Source organism: Pogoniulus pusillus, chromosome 12, assembly GCF_015220805.1.
Source record: "Pogoniulus pusillus isolate bPogPus1 chromosome 12, bPogPus1.pri, whole genome shotgun sequence".
NCBI classification, from domain to species: Eukaryota; Metazoa; Chordata; class Aves; order Piciformes; family Lybiidae; genus Pogoniulus; species Pogoniulus pusillus.
In genome coordinates, this window is record NC_087275.1 from 19959242 (window position 1) to 19978939 (window position 19698).

Here is a 19698-nt window from a genome sequence, read left to right on the forward strand (position 1 = left end):
TTTCCAAGCATTCTGAAGTGCCTGTTTAACAATGCAAATATTGCTTAAACTAAGCATTTTTGCAGGCTGTGTTCATTAGTAATGATTCAATCAACAGTAAATTCTATTTGTTTGTTCTGTTGGACTTCTATATAGCAACCTCAGCAGCGTATACACACCCTGTTCTTAAGCACTGTGTTAACATCTTTGATGAACATCATCTTTATTAACTAGGGAGAAACCAGCACTTGTACAAGCCAAGCAATTTGACATCACATCTGAAAATACATAGCAGAGATTAGAAACTCTGCATTCTAAGCATTGATGCCTAGCCACCTAACACTGTTCTTAATCGCTCCATGACTAGGCAGATCAAATAGTTTCAAAATCAATGCAGAAATATTTCCACTGAAACTTTATGTCAACTGCTACTCAGTTTTACCACACCAATACATACTTCTGCTAAAATAAGAATTTGATAACTCTAGTTAGGTAATTATTTTAGCCTCTTTTTTACCCCCCATTTCAGGCTCTAAAAATGTACTAGTTTTAAATCTTTACCAAACAGCCTAAGAGATAATGAGCTGTAAATTCACAGAACTAAAATGTTGCTGGGAGCGCTACTTATGGCATGTCAATCAGCATGTCTAAAAGTATATCAGTAGTCTATAAAGTGATGTGGGGTTTTCTTTGGTTACATAAAATGGTCTACACACTATGAACACAAAACTGCAAGATCCTTTGCCTTATCTTAGTAGTTCCACAAAATGGTCGTAAGATATCTTTTTTATTTATTGACCACTATGATGACTGCTTTATTTGCTGAATGAAGGGCAAGGTTAGCAAACGTGAGCCATTACATAAAACTATGCTACGTGGTGTTTCACATTCCAATCAATTTCTTAGTGAGTCGGGCAAACCGTAATAACAAAGATAATTGGTAGCCAGACTCAAAAGCAAGGTGCTACACTCAAGAACATGCAACTCCTTGTTAACATATACTCCAAGATTCAGGACTTTCCTGTAAAGGTGACAGTGTGCAAAATCTAATAACTATTAGTCTTTATTACCTAGGAAGATCTCAAGAGGCTAGAGTGTTGCTCTCTTTTCCTGCTTTCTGGAGCACCACAGCTTTTTACGACATCAAAACCAAAATGTGTATCACTCATTCCAGTCAGAAGGCATTTTAGTTTATGATAGTTCAGGAGCAGAAATGCACATACAAAGAGGACCGGAAGCTGAAGAACATTTCTGACTACATTCATTGCTAAGGGAGAAAAGAAAAAAAGGATAATAGCAGATGTATACAGAGGGAAGGGCCTTTCCAGAAACACAAATGCATGTCCTTCAGGTCTTAATATTTGCCACAGCATCATCCAGAAAGAAGTATTGATTTTGTCACAATTTACAGTTCATTAATTGTGGTTACAACATCCTTGTTCTGGAAGAAATCCCAAAAGATAAGTTACATGCATTAAAAAAAAGTGTACACTAGAACACAACCAACTGCTCACAGCCAAGGCATGCAAAACAACAGTTAGAACTGAAGAGTACAGGCCCAAAACACTTTTAAGACCTGATTCCTCATGTGGTTTAGGCCAAATTGTGCAGAGTCGGAGGGCTAATGCAGCTACTTTTAATTAGATACAATAAATTGGCTAGGGCCTCATAAAGAAGATTAAAATGGGTTGAACACACTGAGAAACAGAAATAAACACAAGATATATTTTCAGTATTTTACTAATGCATCACTATTGACATGACTTGTCCTTTGAGAGCTTAAGTTGTGAAAGAACATATTTTCTCAAACATTTTCACATTAGGATCATGTACCACAGCACAATTAACAAAACATCACTTTACTAGGCCCTTTGCATTTATTAGAGCTTATCATGATCAAGAAACATTCATGTAAACAGATTTATAGGAGTACATATGTTCGCTTGGAAATTACATGCCAGGCTTTGGGTTTTGAGGTTTTAATTTTTTCTCATTTCTATATCTTCTGAAATAAGTTTATTTGCTAAAGTTGCCAGTAAAACAGAACTGGTCCCAGATGTCTGAGTTCTGGCCGATGAAATTAAATCACTCCAATTCTCTTTTCTGTGGAAATTTCATTGATCTGATCTGTGATCTCTTTCTTTGCCAGAAAGCATTTTCCTTATAACTGTTCTCCTATATTCAAACCCCAATCTGATGAAAGCATAGGTAGAACTTGAAAGAAATATTGACTTTGTAGAAGCACATTTATTTTAATTAAATCAGTTTTACCAAGAGGGAATAAAAGTAAGTCACTCCAGGTGTTAGAATCCAAGCTTCTTTCTAGCAGAGCTAAATAAAATTTCTCATTCAATTTTAGTCATCTCCGAGGATGGATCATCCCTGAATATTTACATTTGTGGTGTGACTGAGAAAGGACAGATAGGAAAACAGTTAGAGAAAAATAGGTCAAAACACAGATTAATTGCTGTCTTAACTTTCAAACCTATTTGTTGGGACTGACAAGCATTATGAGATGGTATCAGTGATAGGCCTGGGCAGGAGAGAGGACAGGAGAAGGAAGTAGACTTTGCTCCTGAGGTGAAAGCTAGAACGGTTGTTAACACAAGAGGAAAATTTAAATTTCTGGGCCCTCCAGTCAAGAAAATCTTCCTTGCATAGGTGGTCTAGAGTTTAAGTGCACACAGTAGCAAAACAGTTTTGATTCAGTAATTCGACTTTGAAAATATAGCATATGGAATATCCAGTGGTTTTGGGGTTTTCCCCACCTCTCCCCAGATGATCCTTATTTCTGCTCTGTTTAGTTGTTTTATCTAGGCATTACTAATTGCCATTCATAGCAAACGCTGTCAGCTGCTCATGGACCCAAATGCAAGAATTAAATGCAGGCTTGCCGCCTTTTTTTTTGGTTGTTTCTAAAAAATATCCAGGTTTGTGCCAGAGGTCCATTTTCTCATTTTAATACCCTTCTGTCCCTCCCTCTCTCCTGAGACATGTGAAGAATAGTTACTGTAAATACCACAGGGGTGAGACATCCACAGGGTATAGGGGGGTTCAGATAGCAAAACTGAATGTACTTTTCCCAGACTACATATTTACAGTAGCTGGGGGCAGCCTGAAGCTGCACCTGATACAAGGCATACTTGGAAGCAAAAAAAAACAAGACAAGCTGAAGGTTGATAATATTTTCCTAAGCATGTCATATGTCCAACACACATGAGGTGATTTTGAGGGGAGGGGGGATAAAATAATCATAATCTCCCCATTGCTGGCACAGGCTTCAAGTCTCATGATGGGGAAGGAGCCACTCTAGCTTGTGGACCTGGTCGTTTCTTCTTTCTCTTCTCCCTCTATCAAGTGCAACTGTGTGCAGCCCCAAACACCTTAGCATAACTCCAGCAACTATGAAGAACCAGCTGGGCTGACACTAACAATGCCAGTACACTGATTGTAATTAAACAAACCACCCAGCCCCAAATACACTGAGAAGTTAAGAAGGTCAAGGAGTGAAGTAGAGATAGTGAGAGAGAAAGGTTTGCCTCCATTAAAAGCAGTCAAGGAAGCATGACCATTTCCCAGGAAAGACTATACAGGTGTCAGGAAGAACACTAATAGTTTGAAAATTTTCCTAGTATCAAGGATTGGTTCAGCATATACTTACAGCAAATAACACAGAAATCTTCAATATCAGGCTTAAAAAGGAAGAGAAATTTCATCAGGTTCCTGTGCATAACTCCAGGCCAGAGATCAGAACTGCATGTGTCTCCTCCCAAAAACAGATCCTCCTCAAAAACCTCTCTTTATACATTCGTAGCTACATGAAGTTGGGCAGACTAACTACAGCTCAGAGACATTTGAAGCAGAGCTCAATATATTTAGGAAGAGGTTAAATACCTAAAATAGCAACATCTCAACTTGTGGACCAGGGAGGTGTCAATTTATCCACTATTACCAGTTTTCTTATGAAGATATCACAAGAAAAGATGATGTAAGCAGGTGATGCTAGCAGCAAAGAAGGTTGTTGTATTTTTGTCTGTAGAAGATTTGGAGAAGTTGCCACTTCCTTCTTATCTTAGATTTGCTTCTCCAATGCAAATCAGTACTGACCTCTGCTGCTAGATTATTAGCATGTGTACTTACTAGGAAAAGAGCAAGGACTACACAGTAACACAGAGGTGGCATTTTCAAAAGGATATCTATACTTTGGAGTATGAGTTCCTCTATGACTATGAGTCTGAAGCTTTACAAAGTTTCATTCATCCAAAAGAGTGCTTGCCAAGTGGGCATAATTTTTCCCCATTACACAGAGAAGTAGGTTAAGGACTTAAATGGAAAATCTTGGAGCACTACATTCTCCACAGCCATTTTGCTGGTTTCTCACCTGGATATCCTTTCTCTACTTCAGGATTACCTTTACAAAGCTGACCTCTGTCTGCTATGGGAGAATACACAGAGGGCATTTGCCATAAAGAAAAAGAGCAGGCATACAATTAGTTCACACAGAGTATCTAATGCACTTCCCACACACATTTTAGTTTATTTTGTGCTATCATCCTCAGGTCACAAGCATAAGTAGCTTATCCAAGGCTAGGCAGAGTCTGAGGACCCATCCACATGGGGATACTCAGGAAATGAATCTGAAATTAAACTTTAAAAAAGAATGAGCTAAGCAGCAACCTAAGCTAGCACTTTCATTTAGAATTAGAGCCTTAATTCAGCTTAGCCTAATTCTTTCAGTTCTAAATGGGGATGTTGACACAAGCCTACTTCCAGATCTATTTATCTGAATCAGTTGAAGGCATTAACTGCCTCCAGCTAGTCAACACTGCTTTCCAGATGGAGGTTTCTACCCCACATAACTAGGACAGCAAAGTGATTCACATGAGCAGTCCTTACTGGTTAGATCCCCGGCAAAGGATGAGTCTGAATTCATTGACAAGACATAGATTTTCTTAAACTATAAGCTTGATGAGATCTCAGTATTCAGTCACTGTTACACAAGTGCACTTTAGAGACCAACAGCAAGAAGGTGCATTTGGCCTCTGTGACCTTAATTATGGAGACTCATTTACCCCATGTTGTTTTATAGCTGGTAATAGATTGTAACATGCCAGTTACCTCACAGGTAAAACTGTTTCCTAGACAGTCTGAAAGAAGTGAAATAAGATGTTATAGAAACTCTATGAATCTCTGACATATTTTAAGGTTAACAAAGGGATTCAAAGAGAAAAGAAAAACATCCTTTATATTCCTTTTCCCTTGCTCTACCTTCCCACACCTGGGGTACAGCAAAGCAAAATCCCACAGGTCTTGGCAATCCTGTGTTCAATCTGTCACACACTTCCCCTGAGATAAATTCAGGAAAAGAGAGGGGGAGAAGGGGGGAAATTGCTCCATGATGACAGTGGGGGTTTTTGCACTGTAGAATGGAAACAAACCAAAGAATTTAAAGTTAGCATCCTCTCTCTGAAATCAGGACCCTCATTACTATCAGTCTCGGCAGAGGAAGCCACTGGTGTTTAGAGATGCCATCCTATCTCCACAAAAACAGAGAATTTGGTTACACATTTAGGTTTGTAATACCTATTTATATTTAATAATCAAAGCCAAAATACTTCCTCTTTAAAGCTGCAGGTTTTTGTTGTTTTTCTTCAATATGTAGAACCTAATCATGTGAAATAAGATAACCAAACCAGGATCCAAACAAAGCAAGTAACGCTGTGGCTAAACAGTAATCCCTTTGTGGCACCCAGGTTATAAATTCAAGCATGTTCTCCATTCTATACCCCTGCTGGAGATTATCTCCTACAGATGACATGCAAAAATAAACCTGGATCAAAAGAGAAGAGAAAGCAGGTAGCAGGAGGTAAAACAACCTTCTCTTTCTCTCTTCCTTTCACACACAGAGAACAATTTGTTCTGCAAAGAGAGTCTTTTGGATGAAAATATGTTTCAGCTTTGAAAAGAATTATTTGGGGAAAATAATCATTCAAAATGGAAAGAGATAAAAGACTTTGCTGTTCCCACTTAGCGTTTTGCTTCAGTAGCTTGTGAATGGGACATGAGGTGTATGTTAACAGAAAAAAAAAACGAGCTTGAACCTTTTTTTTTCCCCCACTGTTATTTAACACTCCCTAGGAACAGTCAGATCATCTAGGGGGAATCATGTATATTTCTGGTTCTGCAGGAAAGCAAAAATCCATTTCCTCTCATTCCCGGAGTCAAAAGGAACCGTAGTGTTTTTCATACAGAAAATCCATTAGGTACGGAAAAAGGCAAGAGCCTTGTATCAAGCCGCAAACATCAACGGTTAAGCACAAGGCATTCAGGCGATGGAAATGCATTCAGAGCGTTTAGCACATAGGATTAATCGAATTATAATTTAATCATCTGATCAAACACTAATTAGCATAATCACTTGAGGGGAAATGCTGCTAGAGGAACAGACGAAGAAACACCTTGGGCACACAGCACATTTTAATGACACAAGATCATGCACAGATATTTTCACCCCCTCTCTCCCCATAATAAAACACAACAGAGATTGAGGACTGTAGTGCCTAAGAAGCAATTAAAATATCCCAGACCTAGATCACATACAGTTCTCCAGCATGGAAGATGTTGAAGCAGAGTCTGAAAACTGTAGTTTATTCAGATTTAAGGAAGGACTGCAAGAGCACAGGACTACTCTGGTGTGCCATATGAAGCCTTGAGCACGAGCCCACATTTTCCATTATAATCATACCTTACTATTTCCCTAAGAGTTTCCCACATGAATGATTAAGTATAGGTCACTTAGATGACCTTCAAGGGTAGAGCAAAATATTAGCATCCTTTTACTAACTGCATTTGAAATAAATACTCTAAATAAGGTGGAGTGTTTTGGTTCAGGGCAGGGGAGAATGGGAGAGCAGGTGATATGAAGGGACATTTTCTATATATTGCCCATCTTTCCTTGTAAAATGATGCCACTTTTCAAAAGCAAGAAACTAAGACCTGAAAGATCACTCCTTATGTTTACCTGTCCAATAAAATGACATTTGTGTATAGAGAGTGGGTAGGAAGAGATGTATGAACAGAAGGAAGCATATAAGACTATATGCGAAGGAGGAAGAGAAGAGACAGAGTGTTAGGGAGCAGAGGATCTTAGCGGGTGTCTTTCATTTGAACTCTTACACAACATAACAGTATTGAATTAGTCTTAATTACTGTTTAGCTTTTCAAATAGATAATTTTTCTGGACACTAAAAAAAAAAAAATGTAATGAACTGCAACATTTATAGATAAGATTGGAACTGGAAAGTTTCCTATAACAGGATGTAAGGAAGCAGAATGATGAGCTGCTTACCTACATTTTAAAGACACCAGATCATACAGGCTCAACTTTGAGCTAATTTAAATTGATTATATCCCTCTCACAAAGCTATTACTAATAATCCTTTTGGCTTCTCACGATGACTGTACATTAATAAAATAAGGCAACCAGTTACATCATAGGACCAATTTACTCCAGGTTTTCTCTGTACCAGGCACTCTGCGATGTACAATGAGTATGCATAGTCTGGAAACTCACACAAGCACAGCATGCAACCCATCACTGCAGGTGACAACTCCAGAAAACATCCCAGCAACAAAGAGCTATATATCACTTTAAAGCAATGTCACGCTTTAGTTCATAAGAAAAGTGACTGACAGATGAACTAAGAAAAAGCAATAAATTAGTTTCTGGGATAAAAGTAGAATTATCATACTGCATGTATTCCTAGCTCAAAGAAAGAGATGATATACACTGAGTCCACTTAATTAACAAGTAATTTACTAAAAAAGTTTTTAAACTATATTTTTGAAAATATCTTGCTCGTTTAAAATATATGGCTTTATCTTCCTCTTTGTTTCTTTCCAAGCAAAAAAAATTGAAAATTTAAACCAAGATTTTCCATCACCTCACAAAAATTGCAATAAGGCAAAGTGAGAGAGGGGCAATGAGATCTAATGAGGCTGCTTGAGACTGTACTATAGTCAGAGATAGGCTGGAACACAACACAACAGCTACCATTTCCCCAAACCTACTTCTAAATTTCTCTTCTATTCTTCCCCTCTGAGAGGACAGCAGTCCCGAGCCGAAAGGCAGCACCTGCAGCTGGTACCAAAAGTGCAGATCCCCACATCTTCCAAACTAATTTCATAAAAGTACCAGCACTGTACCACGTCATTCTGCCTTCATTTTCCATTTGCTACTTACTATGCACTACTTATTTAAAATAACATCCTTTTAGCACAAGGCCACATGCATGTGGAAATGCCAGAGCTAAGGTGCTCAACCAAACTTAATCCCCTACTCCAATTATTCTAATGTGCAGCCACACCAAAGAGTGAAAACAGCAAAGACTATGTGGGAAAGAACAGTAACTGTCTATCTTACACAGCGGGCAAACAAAACTCTTATTTTTGAAGAGGGGGGAAGAGAAAATCACAATGTACTGATCTAAAAGGTTCTTCTTGAAATTCAGTAGTAGTCAGACTAACTTAACTGTGGAAATGTTTTTTTAAACTCATTATCTCATTTTGTAATTACTGAAAATCAGTGTTCTCTTGTGTAGAAATGCCTTTTGAGATGTAGTAGGAATACTGCCATTTTTTTTCTATCCACTAGGGACTAACTTTTGAACATAATAAATATGCACTGAACTGCTACAGTGTCTTCAAGACGAGCATTTCTTTTTCGTTGCATTGCCTTCATGTGTGTCACTAGTTAAGACATTCAAAAGGCCTCTAACTTTGTCACTACTGAAACAAACACAGCTTGAGTGCATGTAGTACTTTAACAGGACAGTCACATCTCTCTGAAGTTGTACTGCTCCCTCTAAAGCATGAGCGCACTAGCTGAAGGTAAAAAACAGTGGGAGAGGGGGAAAGAGCTTTGGCTCTTCACTCTAGGCCAGGACAGAAAAATTAATTCAAAAATCTAAATCTTCCTTTCTTCCCCAAGACAAGAAAAAAAAAAACTCAAACCAACATTCTCCACATTCCATACTCCACACTGTGGTCCCACCATATCTATACAGTCTTCCTCAAAACTTGCTAAGCAAGCAGCTCTATCATTTGTTGTATAGACAAAGAGCTGCTCTCTGGTGGGACAGCGACCTGATACACTGGAGACAGGAGACCACAGCCAGACAGGGCCCCAGAGGCAAGAGTGGGCACATGCACTGAGTAGACCTCATTGCGCCAAAGCTGACAGTTTCAGCTCCCTACAGCTGAACAGCACATCATAACTGCCAGTGCTTCTCTGAAAGCATGACAGTTCAGTCTCTTTTTCCAAGGACTAATTATCTCCCTCCTGCCCAATAAAGGAGCTCAGTTCTTTCCTTCTTTACTCAGACAACAGACTTGCACATCCCGCCCTACAGCCTCAATGACATTTGCAGGATTGCTTTCTGCCCATGATCCCACTCATGCGCTCAGATCTATTGGTTGCCTCAGGGATAGTCGTATAGGGAGAGGAGAGATGCTTTTGCTACCAATATACATAGAAATAACTGCAGGAATAATGTGGAGGGAGGAAGAGTTGTAGGCTTCAAGTAAGGCCTATATTACAGATGAAATAGCATGAGCAGGCACAAATGAAAGAATCTGAATATAGGTAAGTGAAGGATAAGGGCAGCTGGGAGTTTGAGCTTCCCCTTCTTAGGTACAACAAGATCCACAGAAAGCATCAACTTCCTCCTTGGCACAGATCAACAGCCAACATGGAGTCACGTGGAACTTGAATGGGGACTCCCAAAGCCACATATTGCCCACTGTGTTTTTTTCCCCACCCACAGCTCCCACTCACAAGGGAACAGCTTCAACCTTGTGCTCACTGCAAACCAAAGACGAGGCTTGACAGCATTCCACCATAAGCTGATCAGTTCATGTTTGGCCTTCAGAGACTGCCTCCTGCTGTTCGCGTTCTTTGACTGCCCTTCCTCTTCTTACAGTGCTGCCTGAATCCCATGTACATCCAAGCTCATCCTTTTCCCCTCCTTACCCTTCCCACTAAAAATCCTTTTCATACACCCTTTCTTCCTTCTCTCCTAAGCATCCACGTTGTACATATATATATATGCACATACCAGAAAAATGGGGGAAAAAAAAAGCTTCAGCCATAGAACACATGACAAAAAACATGGCAAGTACTCAAGTCCCACAGTGAAATGAACTTTGCTCTCTGTGATTCTCTTTTCCCTTGCAGTGGCAAAAATCTGATTTCTAGAACCACTATACAACAGGACCATGGATAAAATGTTACAATGGAAGAGGAACTTTATGACCACACAACAAAACTAGGAAAAAAAGTACAAATAAAAGCTTCCTAAATATATATATAGCTAAAAGCATGGACTAGAGTAATGCAGATCACTACTCTAGACATTTCAGAATCATTTTATTATGCCAAAAACCTCTCTACATTAAATGTCTACAGACATGTCTAGGGAATTTGTACTTCAGTGACAGTTTCTCAAATCACTTCCTATCATAACACAGTAAATACATTTGCAATCCAAACTATGGTCAAGCTGTCTAAAAACAGCACATGAAATAACTCTTAAACTAGGTTACAGTAAAGTCACCTAACAGGAGAAAAAGACTCAGATGAAGTATGTGCAGTGCACGCAGGACTTTCTGGAAAGTGAAATACAGGAAGCCTTTTCTGCTTAAGCTGAGATCCCCTTGAAGCTTGAATGACATCTTTTCCACAAAGATCCCATTCCAAGAACATCAGAATCTGCTTTTTCATAACAAAAAGTGCTTTGCCAAGGACTTCTTCTGTCCTTAGCTCAAGACAAATGAGGTCTAACATCATGTTGCATGTTCATGTTTTAGTTTTCAAGAAACTAGCCTTATGCATTCATAATATTTTCCTAAGTCTGGGCTAAAATTCCAAATAACAACATTCTCACAATAAAACCCAGAGACTTCAGAAGGTAAAGTTTTAAAACAGAAGCAAGCAAACAAAAAGACAAACCAACTAAAACAAAATAAAACAAACAAAAAACACAAAACACAAACCACAAGGGAATTTATCAAAAAAGCCAGAGCTTACACTTTGTGAATCATCTTTCCAGTCAGAGGAAAAATAACCTACTAGCATTCTGGTGCATTCAAATGCTACCATGTGATTTGTACAGACCAGCACACACCTTAAGAACATCCAGAATCCTCCGAGTCTGCATGTTTCAGTATGCCATCTCACCTTTGCTATTATCTTTTACAAAAGCCATGTCCAAGAGTTAACAGTTGGTATTTGAGCTCCACACTAACTGCTAAATCTCTAGGAAACTCTACTGAACAACAGCTTCTAAAAACAGAACTAAAACCAAACACTTCCATCAAGTCCTTGAATTCTGTGGCGTCTATAAACTGGGGCCACAGAAGGCTGCCACTCTAAAATGCTGACACACACATTCTTAGTGCGCAGACTTACCATAAGCCACTCATTTGCAAAACCACAAGATGATTTCATGCCAACAGATTCTTACACAGATAGAGCAACTCTACAGTCTTATCTAGACTGTGAGTAGATTATATAGATAGGCAACAAGTCATAGCTGCAGTGCAACATAATTCTACTCCACTTGTACAGAAAGTCCCACGGTCCTTTCAAGAATCAGGTTTCTAATATGCTTAAAACATTGAAAAGGTCTTCAAAATTTACCCCCAAAAAAACTACTTTAGATAACAGACAGTTACTAAGAATAATTTTTAGCCCAATACAAACATAACTCTTAAGCTATAAATCTTCTTCATAGGATTACCATGTAATTAATTGGAAGAAAACAGCATCAGTATACTTGGAGAGCAAAGCAAGTGCTAGATTTTCTGTACACAGTAGCTTTTAAGTGTCTACAAGCTATAGAGATTTCTATATATATGTATGATGTATATGCATACATTAACAAAAAAAAAAAAAATCTTACAAGTAGTATTATCTCTGACATACTAAATGAAGAGCCACGAAGGAGGATGGCTGATTTTCAGCTCACACTGTGGCATGCATGTAGAGGCTCTGAACATTAGCTTGGTGAAAAAAAATCATCTCAGGTGGTCCTCGTTTGTGCCTTTGTAGCTGCCACACCTAAACATAGCAGCGTGCTGTTTTCAGGTGTCCTGCCTCAGGGGCCATGCTCCTGCACCTGTGCAGGGTCTGTCCTTCTGGAAGCTTCAGCAGAGGCACATCAGTGATTCAGCATGGGTCACCGGGCTGCTCTCTCCCTCAATTACTAGGAAGCTCCAGGGAGGCTGGTGTTTAGTATGGAGGTGACTCTTTCTCAAAGCCTTTGCATTTAAAAATGGCTTTCTATAAATAGGATTGCTGGCTCACTCCTAAATCTTACTCCCTGCCTTGTAAGTAAAAATAGTTTAAATAGGGATGCTGGGAAGACTGGTTAATCTCTCTCATCTTGTCTCTCCATTCATTTGCCTTTCTGTCTTTCTTCCCTCCATATGTTTTATAACATGTACTGTCCCCTTCACTATGAAAAGTATATATTGATATGTTGTAACTTCTCTTTTTCTGATGAGTAATCCAATGCCCTAATGGAAAAAAAATACTTAAGAGGTAATAACATTTTGGGGTTTTGTTTTTGGGTTGTTTTTTTTTTTTGTTGTTGGTTTTTTTTTTTTTTTTTGTTAATGGCAGTAGAAAAAATAAAAGCAATAGCAATAAAAGCCCCCAGTACTAACAAGTACTTGAGGAATCAGTGGCTATGCTATTTCAGTTTTGGAAATACCAATTGTTTGATGAAACATTTTAAGATACATGGAGGCAAACACAGAAGGTAGTTTCTTCTGAAGAGTAACATAATTTAAAACCTTAATTTCACCAATTTCATAACAGGTTAAAGGAAAAGGAAGTGTTGATTAAAAAGGATGGTGAAATATCTCAAACTATATTGCAAAACAAGTGATTTAACTGCATACACATACACATTCATCTTGAAATAATTAAGTTTTCTGATCTACAGACTCTTATTGCCTAAATGGATTTTTTTACTAGTTTTGGATTCAATGAAAAGTAGTAATATTAAAATGCCAATAATAACAATAGTTGTACCTTAGAATAATTATGCCTAATATAATGTTTCATCTGCCTTCTCCACTATTTGAAATGAAAGCTGGAATCAGTGTCCTTCTCACTGGAAACCTGAATGCATCCTAGATTAAGACTGATAAACAGCATACACAAACTAAAATCAAAGGCTAAACGAGGGGTACGTTTAAACAGGCCTTGGTTGTATACATATATTAAATTGCTAACTAGACTAAACTTTCAGGGGAAAGAGCTCCACTATTTGCTGCTCTAATACCCCAACACAACGCCCCCCACCCTCAAATGTTTTGTTACTTTTCCTTTTCCTTTTTTTCCTCACTTCAGTGTTTACCACATAGCTAAAGGAGATTATTTCCCCATTCCAATCAACCCCTGCACTCACTCGGGTAAAAACTGAGAAAGTTGAGGACCAACCTGAGTCCAGCTGCTCTTGTAACTAGAGCCTTGCACAGTTCATGAGCTGGAGGAACTTTCTGGACGAGCTACTCAACGTCCACCAGATTTTTGATATATTACATGACAAAAGTTTGCTCAAGAGCAACAAAATTAAAGCCAACTTTTAAACTCTTCCAGATGCGGCAGTACTGAAGAGACATCACTGAAATAGCCGTGGAGAGCTGTAAGCTGTTTAACGAGGGTCAGTGAGGGCTTTTTCGTTCACCATTTATTGAAATCAATCTCACCTTTCCAAAACCACCTTCATTGCTACACACGTTCGCTGCTCAGCACTACGGAAAGACGACACCATCCACCAGCTGAAAAGCTTAGTGACCACTGACAGCAGAACGCAGGCTAACAGGAAAAGAAATGCCTCCTTCGGGCACGCTCTGCTGCCAGGGCTATCAGAAACACTGCCAGACCCGTGCGGTTTGCTGCCCACTAGTGTCGTGTGGCACTGACGTCCCGCCACTGCAAAGGCAGCACGGCACGGTACGGTACCGCACGCTGCCCTCCCCGGAGCGAGGAAAACACCAGCAGCAGGTGACAAAGCCCAGGGATCAGTGAACCTTGAGCTGAGGAGAAACACCTCTTTCGACACGGAAACACGTGCTTCTAATACGCTCTGATTGCCTAGCTGCCACAGCTTTTCCTCTGTTTGGCATTTAGTGACTAATTAATAGCCACTCAGACCCTGAGTAACGTTAGATTAAAAACAGTATCAGCTGTGCTGTGCCATCCATAAGCATATATCAAGCTAAATGCGTTCAGTTTTCTAAGGTAAGGATTTGGTTGCATAATCCCACATAAACTAGGAGGGTATCACAACATGTTTCTGCCAAGAAAGCTGTTTGCTCTTTTCTTTAAATGTCTTACCCCCAACACTGAGAGTCACCATTTTCTTTGGAGAGTGTCATTAGTACCACTGTCACTTTCACTAGTCATTTTCCAGCCTAACCTCTGCTCTCAGTTCAGTGTGCTCCTTCTCAGTCTTCTAATATGCTGCTAAAACTAATATTGATAGATATAGGGCAGGGAAAGGCTTCAAACAGTGAATAATTTTAATGGGAATTTATTTTAGTGTCATCTGTAGTGGACTGGATGTCTCCCAGTCCTCCTTTGATTTCAGTAGGACATCTATGGACAGCAGGCATACAAGAAACACAGAGAGAAGGCTGTAAATGGGTTCAGCATACAGCATACCTGCAGCAGAGACTAAATTACCCTGAAAGATACTCATTTCTGAAAGCAGCATCATAATTCTGAGGTAACTATACCATGGGAGCTACAATAAAGAGACAGTATTTTGAGGGAGGCCATTCTCCCCTCACAGCCCTCTCCACCTTCTCCCTCCTGCACTCCCTGTAACTAATTAAATGCCCCCCTACTAATTATAATCAGGCTAAGGTAGACTTCAGCTGTTTATTTTACATACTTGCTTCTGCAACACTTAGGTATAGCAACACAGAAGGTAGTATGGATGTAGTAGCCCTGAAGGTAATTCGAAGTATTGCTCAGGATTGTAACTGCATGACTCAGGCTTTCAGAATGATGAATTTAGCTGCATAGCTCCCATTGATGTCTGTATAATCCCACACACTTACTAAGGCTGCAATGTATTTGCAGTTAATAGTTACCTGTATTTTTAAGAAACTCCCCGCAATGAGAGTATAAAACCTTTACGAAAGGGAAGGTTTTGTATCAGGCATTGGAAATACTAATTGGATGTAACAGCATGTTAGTATTTTGTTGTCCCCAGAAGGAAGCTATTTCACAACCATAAAGCCTATCCAGTGACAGTGCTTACATCTAATTTGACAAAATGTATTTGTGCTGAGTGACTGTAGGAAAATATGGAGGCCGACCTTGCTATTCTTATTCAGATTGTTTCTGCTGCCTTCAACAGAAATTTAGCCTGAGATGAAAGCTACACGGTTAAACCCCTAATGTGTAGGCTTACTTTTTAAGCTATTTCTTCCTTCAAAAAGAAACCAGAGGGAAAGAAAACCCCTCCAACCATCAACAACAGCAAAAAGAACGTAAACATGAATGACTTAACACATTTTAAAGTTAAAATTAGATAAAACATGTAACAGAAAACTCACAATGTGCTTGCCTTCTCAGTAAATACAGGATGGTTCCTTAAGGGGTTCAGAAAAGACAATGGCTCAAGCCAAGCAACCTTCAGTAGCTTGTGTCGTGTGTTTCCCCCCCCCCCATATAGTCATAAAAGAATACTGCCTCTCACATAATGGAGTTCAAATATAGGTAAAGATAGAATAATGAAAATAAATGTGTATATGACTTAGCTATTTATATATGCAGTCATTTCCTTCAGAGATACAGATCTGATATGGCATTGCATCAAACCCCAAGTCCTTTAAAAACACTATTCTCTGACTCTTAAATTGGATTGAATAGTCTAAATAAGGGTTACTAATAAATAAAGCCAAGTTATTCAGTCTTAACATGAAGACAGGTGCTATTTATTAAAAAAAAAGACAAAAAAATCCTTAAAAAATCCTAAATGCATATGCACTTGAATTCAAGTATCATATCAAAAACAAGTACACTTCTTAAGTTGTAAAGAATCACTGAACCATCCACTACCTATTTCCACAATGCTTCTGTCTTAAAATATTACCATGCACAAAACCATTTCATTTTAGTATCTAGGTTCACAAGTGAAAGATGTCGTGTGGCACTATAGAATCTATACAGTTGCATCCATCATGCCATACTATTAAAAGTAGAAAAATCTTTGGGATATAAATGCACATTTGACTGTGATCCAAAGGCACATGGATACTGAAAGTGAAATTGTGACTGACTTCATAGATCAAGGAATAGAAGACATAAGGTATATGGAGAGAAAGAGGGTTCTTTCCTATGCAAATCTAGTTTTAAACAAACAGCAACAGTAAGAGCATATACTTTCAGGCTGATTCCACCTGTCTTACTAACAATAAATCTCTTCTGCCAAGGTATCTGGCTGAAAAGGACAGAGAGAAAGGCACAGTGCTGCCTATCAAAAATAAATAAATAAGTGAATAAATAATTTCTTAGTATTACTTGTTGCAATTGTCTTCTATTGCTAAAACAAATGCAAGATTTTAAAGCTTATGGTTTGGGGGCTTTCAATCATTTTCAATTCTGTGGCACCCAGAAGATGAAAACACTTTATTAAAGTCCAAAATACTTAAGATTCATCTCCTAATTTATGGTCTGTCTGGCTATTTGCACTAGTCTGGCCATGCCTGTCAATGTATTTTCTCATCCAGTGTACACTTAAGAAGATATGAAGGCACCCTCATCCAGCATTCATTCTTCACCCTCTGCAAGAGGTTCAATTATCTGTATCTTCCAGGAAAATCTTACACTTTACCCTGTCCTTCCATCACATTCATTCAAGACAAATAAAAAGCATTTTTCCTATTCTACCTGCGTTACCTATTTTGAGAATTGTGTGGTTAACCTTTCCAATTTCACTGTCAGGTTTTGATGCATTACAGGCAACAAACACCACATTCCCAAATTTGAGAAGGAGGCAATGCAATAGAATAATCAGAAACCCAGCATACAGCATAATTTGCTTTCTGTCCTTAACACTTAACTGTTAATATATTTAAATAAAAGTGATGTATTTCAAAACAGATTTTCACATGACATGTTTTTCATTCACATATAGCTAAATGTTCAAGAATTTCCCCCCATCCACTATTAAAAACATCCAAAAGCTACAATTAATGCTTGTTAATCAGAGTTGGCAGTATGAAGAAGAAAACCAAAAAAAGAACAGGCTTACCCTTATCCTATCTCCACTCTAATTTCCCCTTCCTAACTTTATATTTGACTGAAAGTCTTCAAAATTTTCATATGATGTAATGCTTATCTGTGCATACTTTTGTGGGTGACAAAAAAAAAAATTTAAAAAAATTTCAATGAAATGATAAAAAGGAATTAATTTTAACATGTTACTTCTTAAATAATCGTTAAGTCAGAACACAGGGCAATTAGGAAAAAAAAATCCTAAAAGGAAGCAATACCTCAAAGCAAACGCTCAGGATGAAAGCCCTTCAAATTATCCCTGTGCACTCAGACGGATTTACACGGCACTTAGCAAAATTCTGCACTTTTCCAGCTAAGAAATAAAGAAAAAGCACCTCTACCCCTGCCTCTGCAACCACCGTCTGACTGAACGAGGCAGGCATGCAGCAAAGTGGCTGGGTTACGGGCTGTCACTTTGCAAGGTAAGCGAGTTTAAACGGTTAGAGAGCAAGCGTTGCCCTTCTCCTCACGGCTGCCAACAGCCAGCGCGACGCTCTCCGCACAAAAGGCACCACCGCGACCCGCTGCCCTTCCCAGGGAGGGGAAAGGGACAGAGCCCCCGAGCGCTCACCATGCGAGATGCTGTGGAGCAAGGCGACGGCCAACATCCACATGCCCCCGCCGCTCCCCCGCTCCCCGCTCCGGGCTCGCCCTCGCCCGCCGCGCCCACGGCCGGGCCGGAGCTGCCAGGCAGCGCGCACCGGGTCCGGCCGCTGCCGCCGCCTCCCTCGGCTGGTGGCTGCTCGGAGCCTGCGGGGCCGCTCGTCCGCCCAGCGAGCGCTCAGCCCCGCCTGCAGCCCCGCGGCTCCGCCGACACTCGCCGCCCGGCGCTCGGGCGGGGGAAGAGGCAGCCGGCGGCGGGGGCGGGAGGCGGGTGCGCGGCGCCCAGGTGTGTCCTTGGCTCAGGGAGGCGCCCGCAGGTTGGCGGGGGCAGGGCCACAGGTGACAAAATCCTCCAGCGCAAGCACAGGACCATCCCCGGCAGTGGCCAGCCTCGAGCCGCGGCGAGCCGGCTCCTCACACACCTCCCTCCGGCCCGGCGGCAGGCGGGCGGACAGGCGGGCGCATCTTCCCTCTCCTGCAGCTCTGATCACATTGATCCCGCTGCTAACCTCCCCTGCCTCCCGGTGCGGCGGAGGGCAGCGTGAACCCCAGCGCCAGCCCCGCTCGCTCCCAGCCCTCTGCAGTCTTAAAGCACCACAAAGTCCCCTCAGTGGAAAAAACCAAGACCAATAGAAGGAGGCAGCGGAATAGCCTGCCTCTCTCAATAGTTGGCTGAACTGCGTCCGTTTGGCAGCAGCTGAGTTGTATATGACTAATGTGTTGACAAGTAGTGTGGGGGGACTGGAGGAGGAGACCCTTCTGGAAGGTCACAGCCCAGACAGGCGAGTGCATCAAGTAATTTACTAGGATTCTGGGTGAAACCGAAAGAAAAATAGGTATATATCTACAGTTCCCAGTGCTTACACAGTTCCAGCGACTGTTTGGCTTTTTATGTGTTTCCTTTCCTGTGGTAACAATTTTTTTTCCTTCTGTAGTGGAAGAGTAAATTACAGTCTCTCTAACTAAAGCAATTTCTGCACCAGTTCTTTCTTCCCCTCTATGATGTGAAGGTTGGCAAAAAAAAAAAAAAAAAAAAAAAAAAAATCAATATTGTGAAATACATAACACCATTAGAGCATCTCTGAATTTAAGCAGTAATATGAAAAGCAGGTACAACAAAGCAGTAAGGAATTTCAACCTGCAGAAGCCCCAGTGTGTTACCAAACAGGATCACTTCATAGTCAAAGGTCTTCACACGACAGTATCTTTTTGGTTTTTTTTCCCCAATTGCTTTACAGCACCAGACATTGCTATGCTGCCAACACTCAGTTTTAGGCGCTGCAATGAAACCTGAGAAAGGATGTCCCCCAAAAAAGTCATCGGGATGAACACGTACAGAAAGCTCAGCAGTACAGCTGGACAGAGGAGATTGTCAATCTGTAAGATGTTTCTGTAGCTGTGAAGAATGGAACAAAAAGCACTGCCATAGCACCGTACAAGGCCTTTCATTCTAATTTTTGAGAAAACCAAAGTTACAGCTGAAGCACAGTGAAAGCCATCATGCCAGTGCTTAGTTCTCTGCACCCCATTTTGGCTGGGATATCAGCCAGGAAAGAATGAAGCCCTAAAGTGAAAGTAGGGGACATTAGACCAATCCTGGGCAAGGACTAGCTGCTCATGGTTGGCTCTTAAGAAAAAGATGTGGGTAACCAAAGAAGCTGTGCAATGGAAAATAGCATCTGATGCCACTACAGAAAAATTGAAGAGACTAGTACACATGTCTTGAGAGGGGAAAAATAAATAAATGAAGGAAGTTT

The 19698-nt window shown here is 40.2% G+C and overlaps 1 protein-coding gene across 1 annotated transcript in view; it reads right to left on the reverse strand.

Annotated features, from left to right (window-relative positions):
- DSCAM (DS cell adhesion molecule) overlaps positions 1–18641 on the reverse strand; it is a 459192-nt gene extending 440551 nt beyond the window's left edge. Inside the window, exon 1 of the mRNA XM_064152540.1 lies at positions 17910–18641. Within this exon, the coding sequence (XP_064008610.1) occupies positions 17910–17952 (43 nt within the window). The 5' untranslated portion in view covers positions 17953–18641. The remainder of the gene's footprint in view (positions 1–17909) is intronic.
- Positions 18642–19698: the final 1057 nt, after the last annotated feature.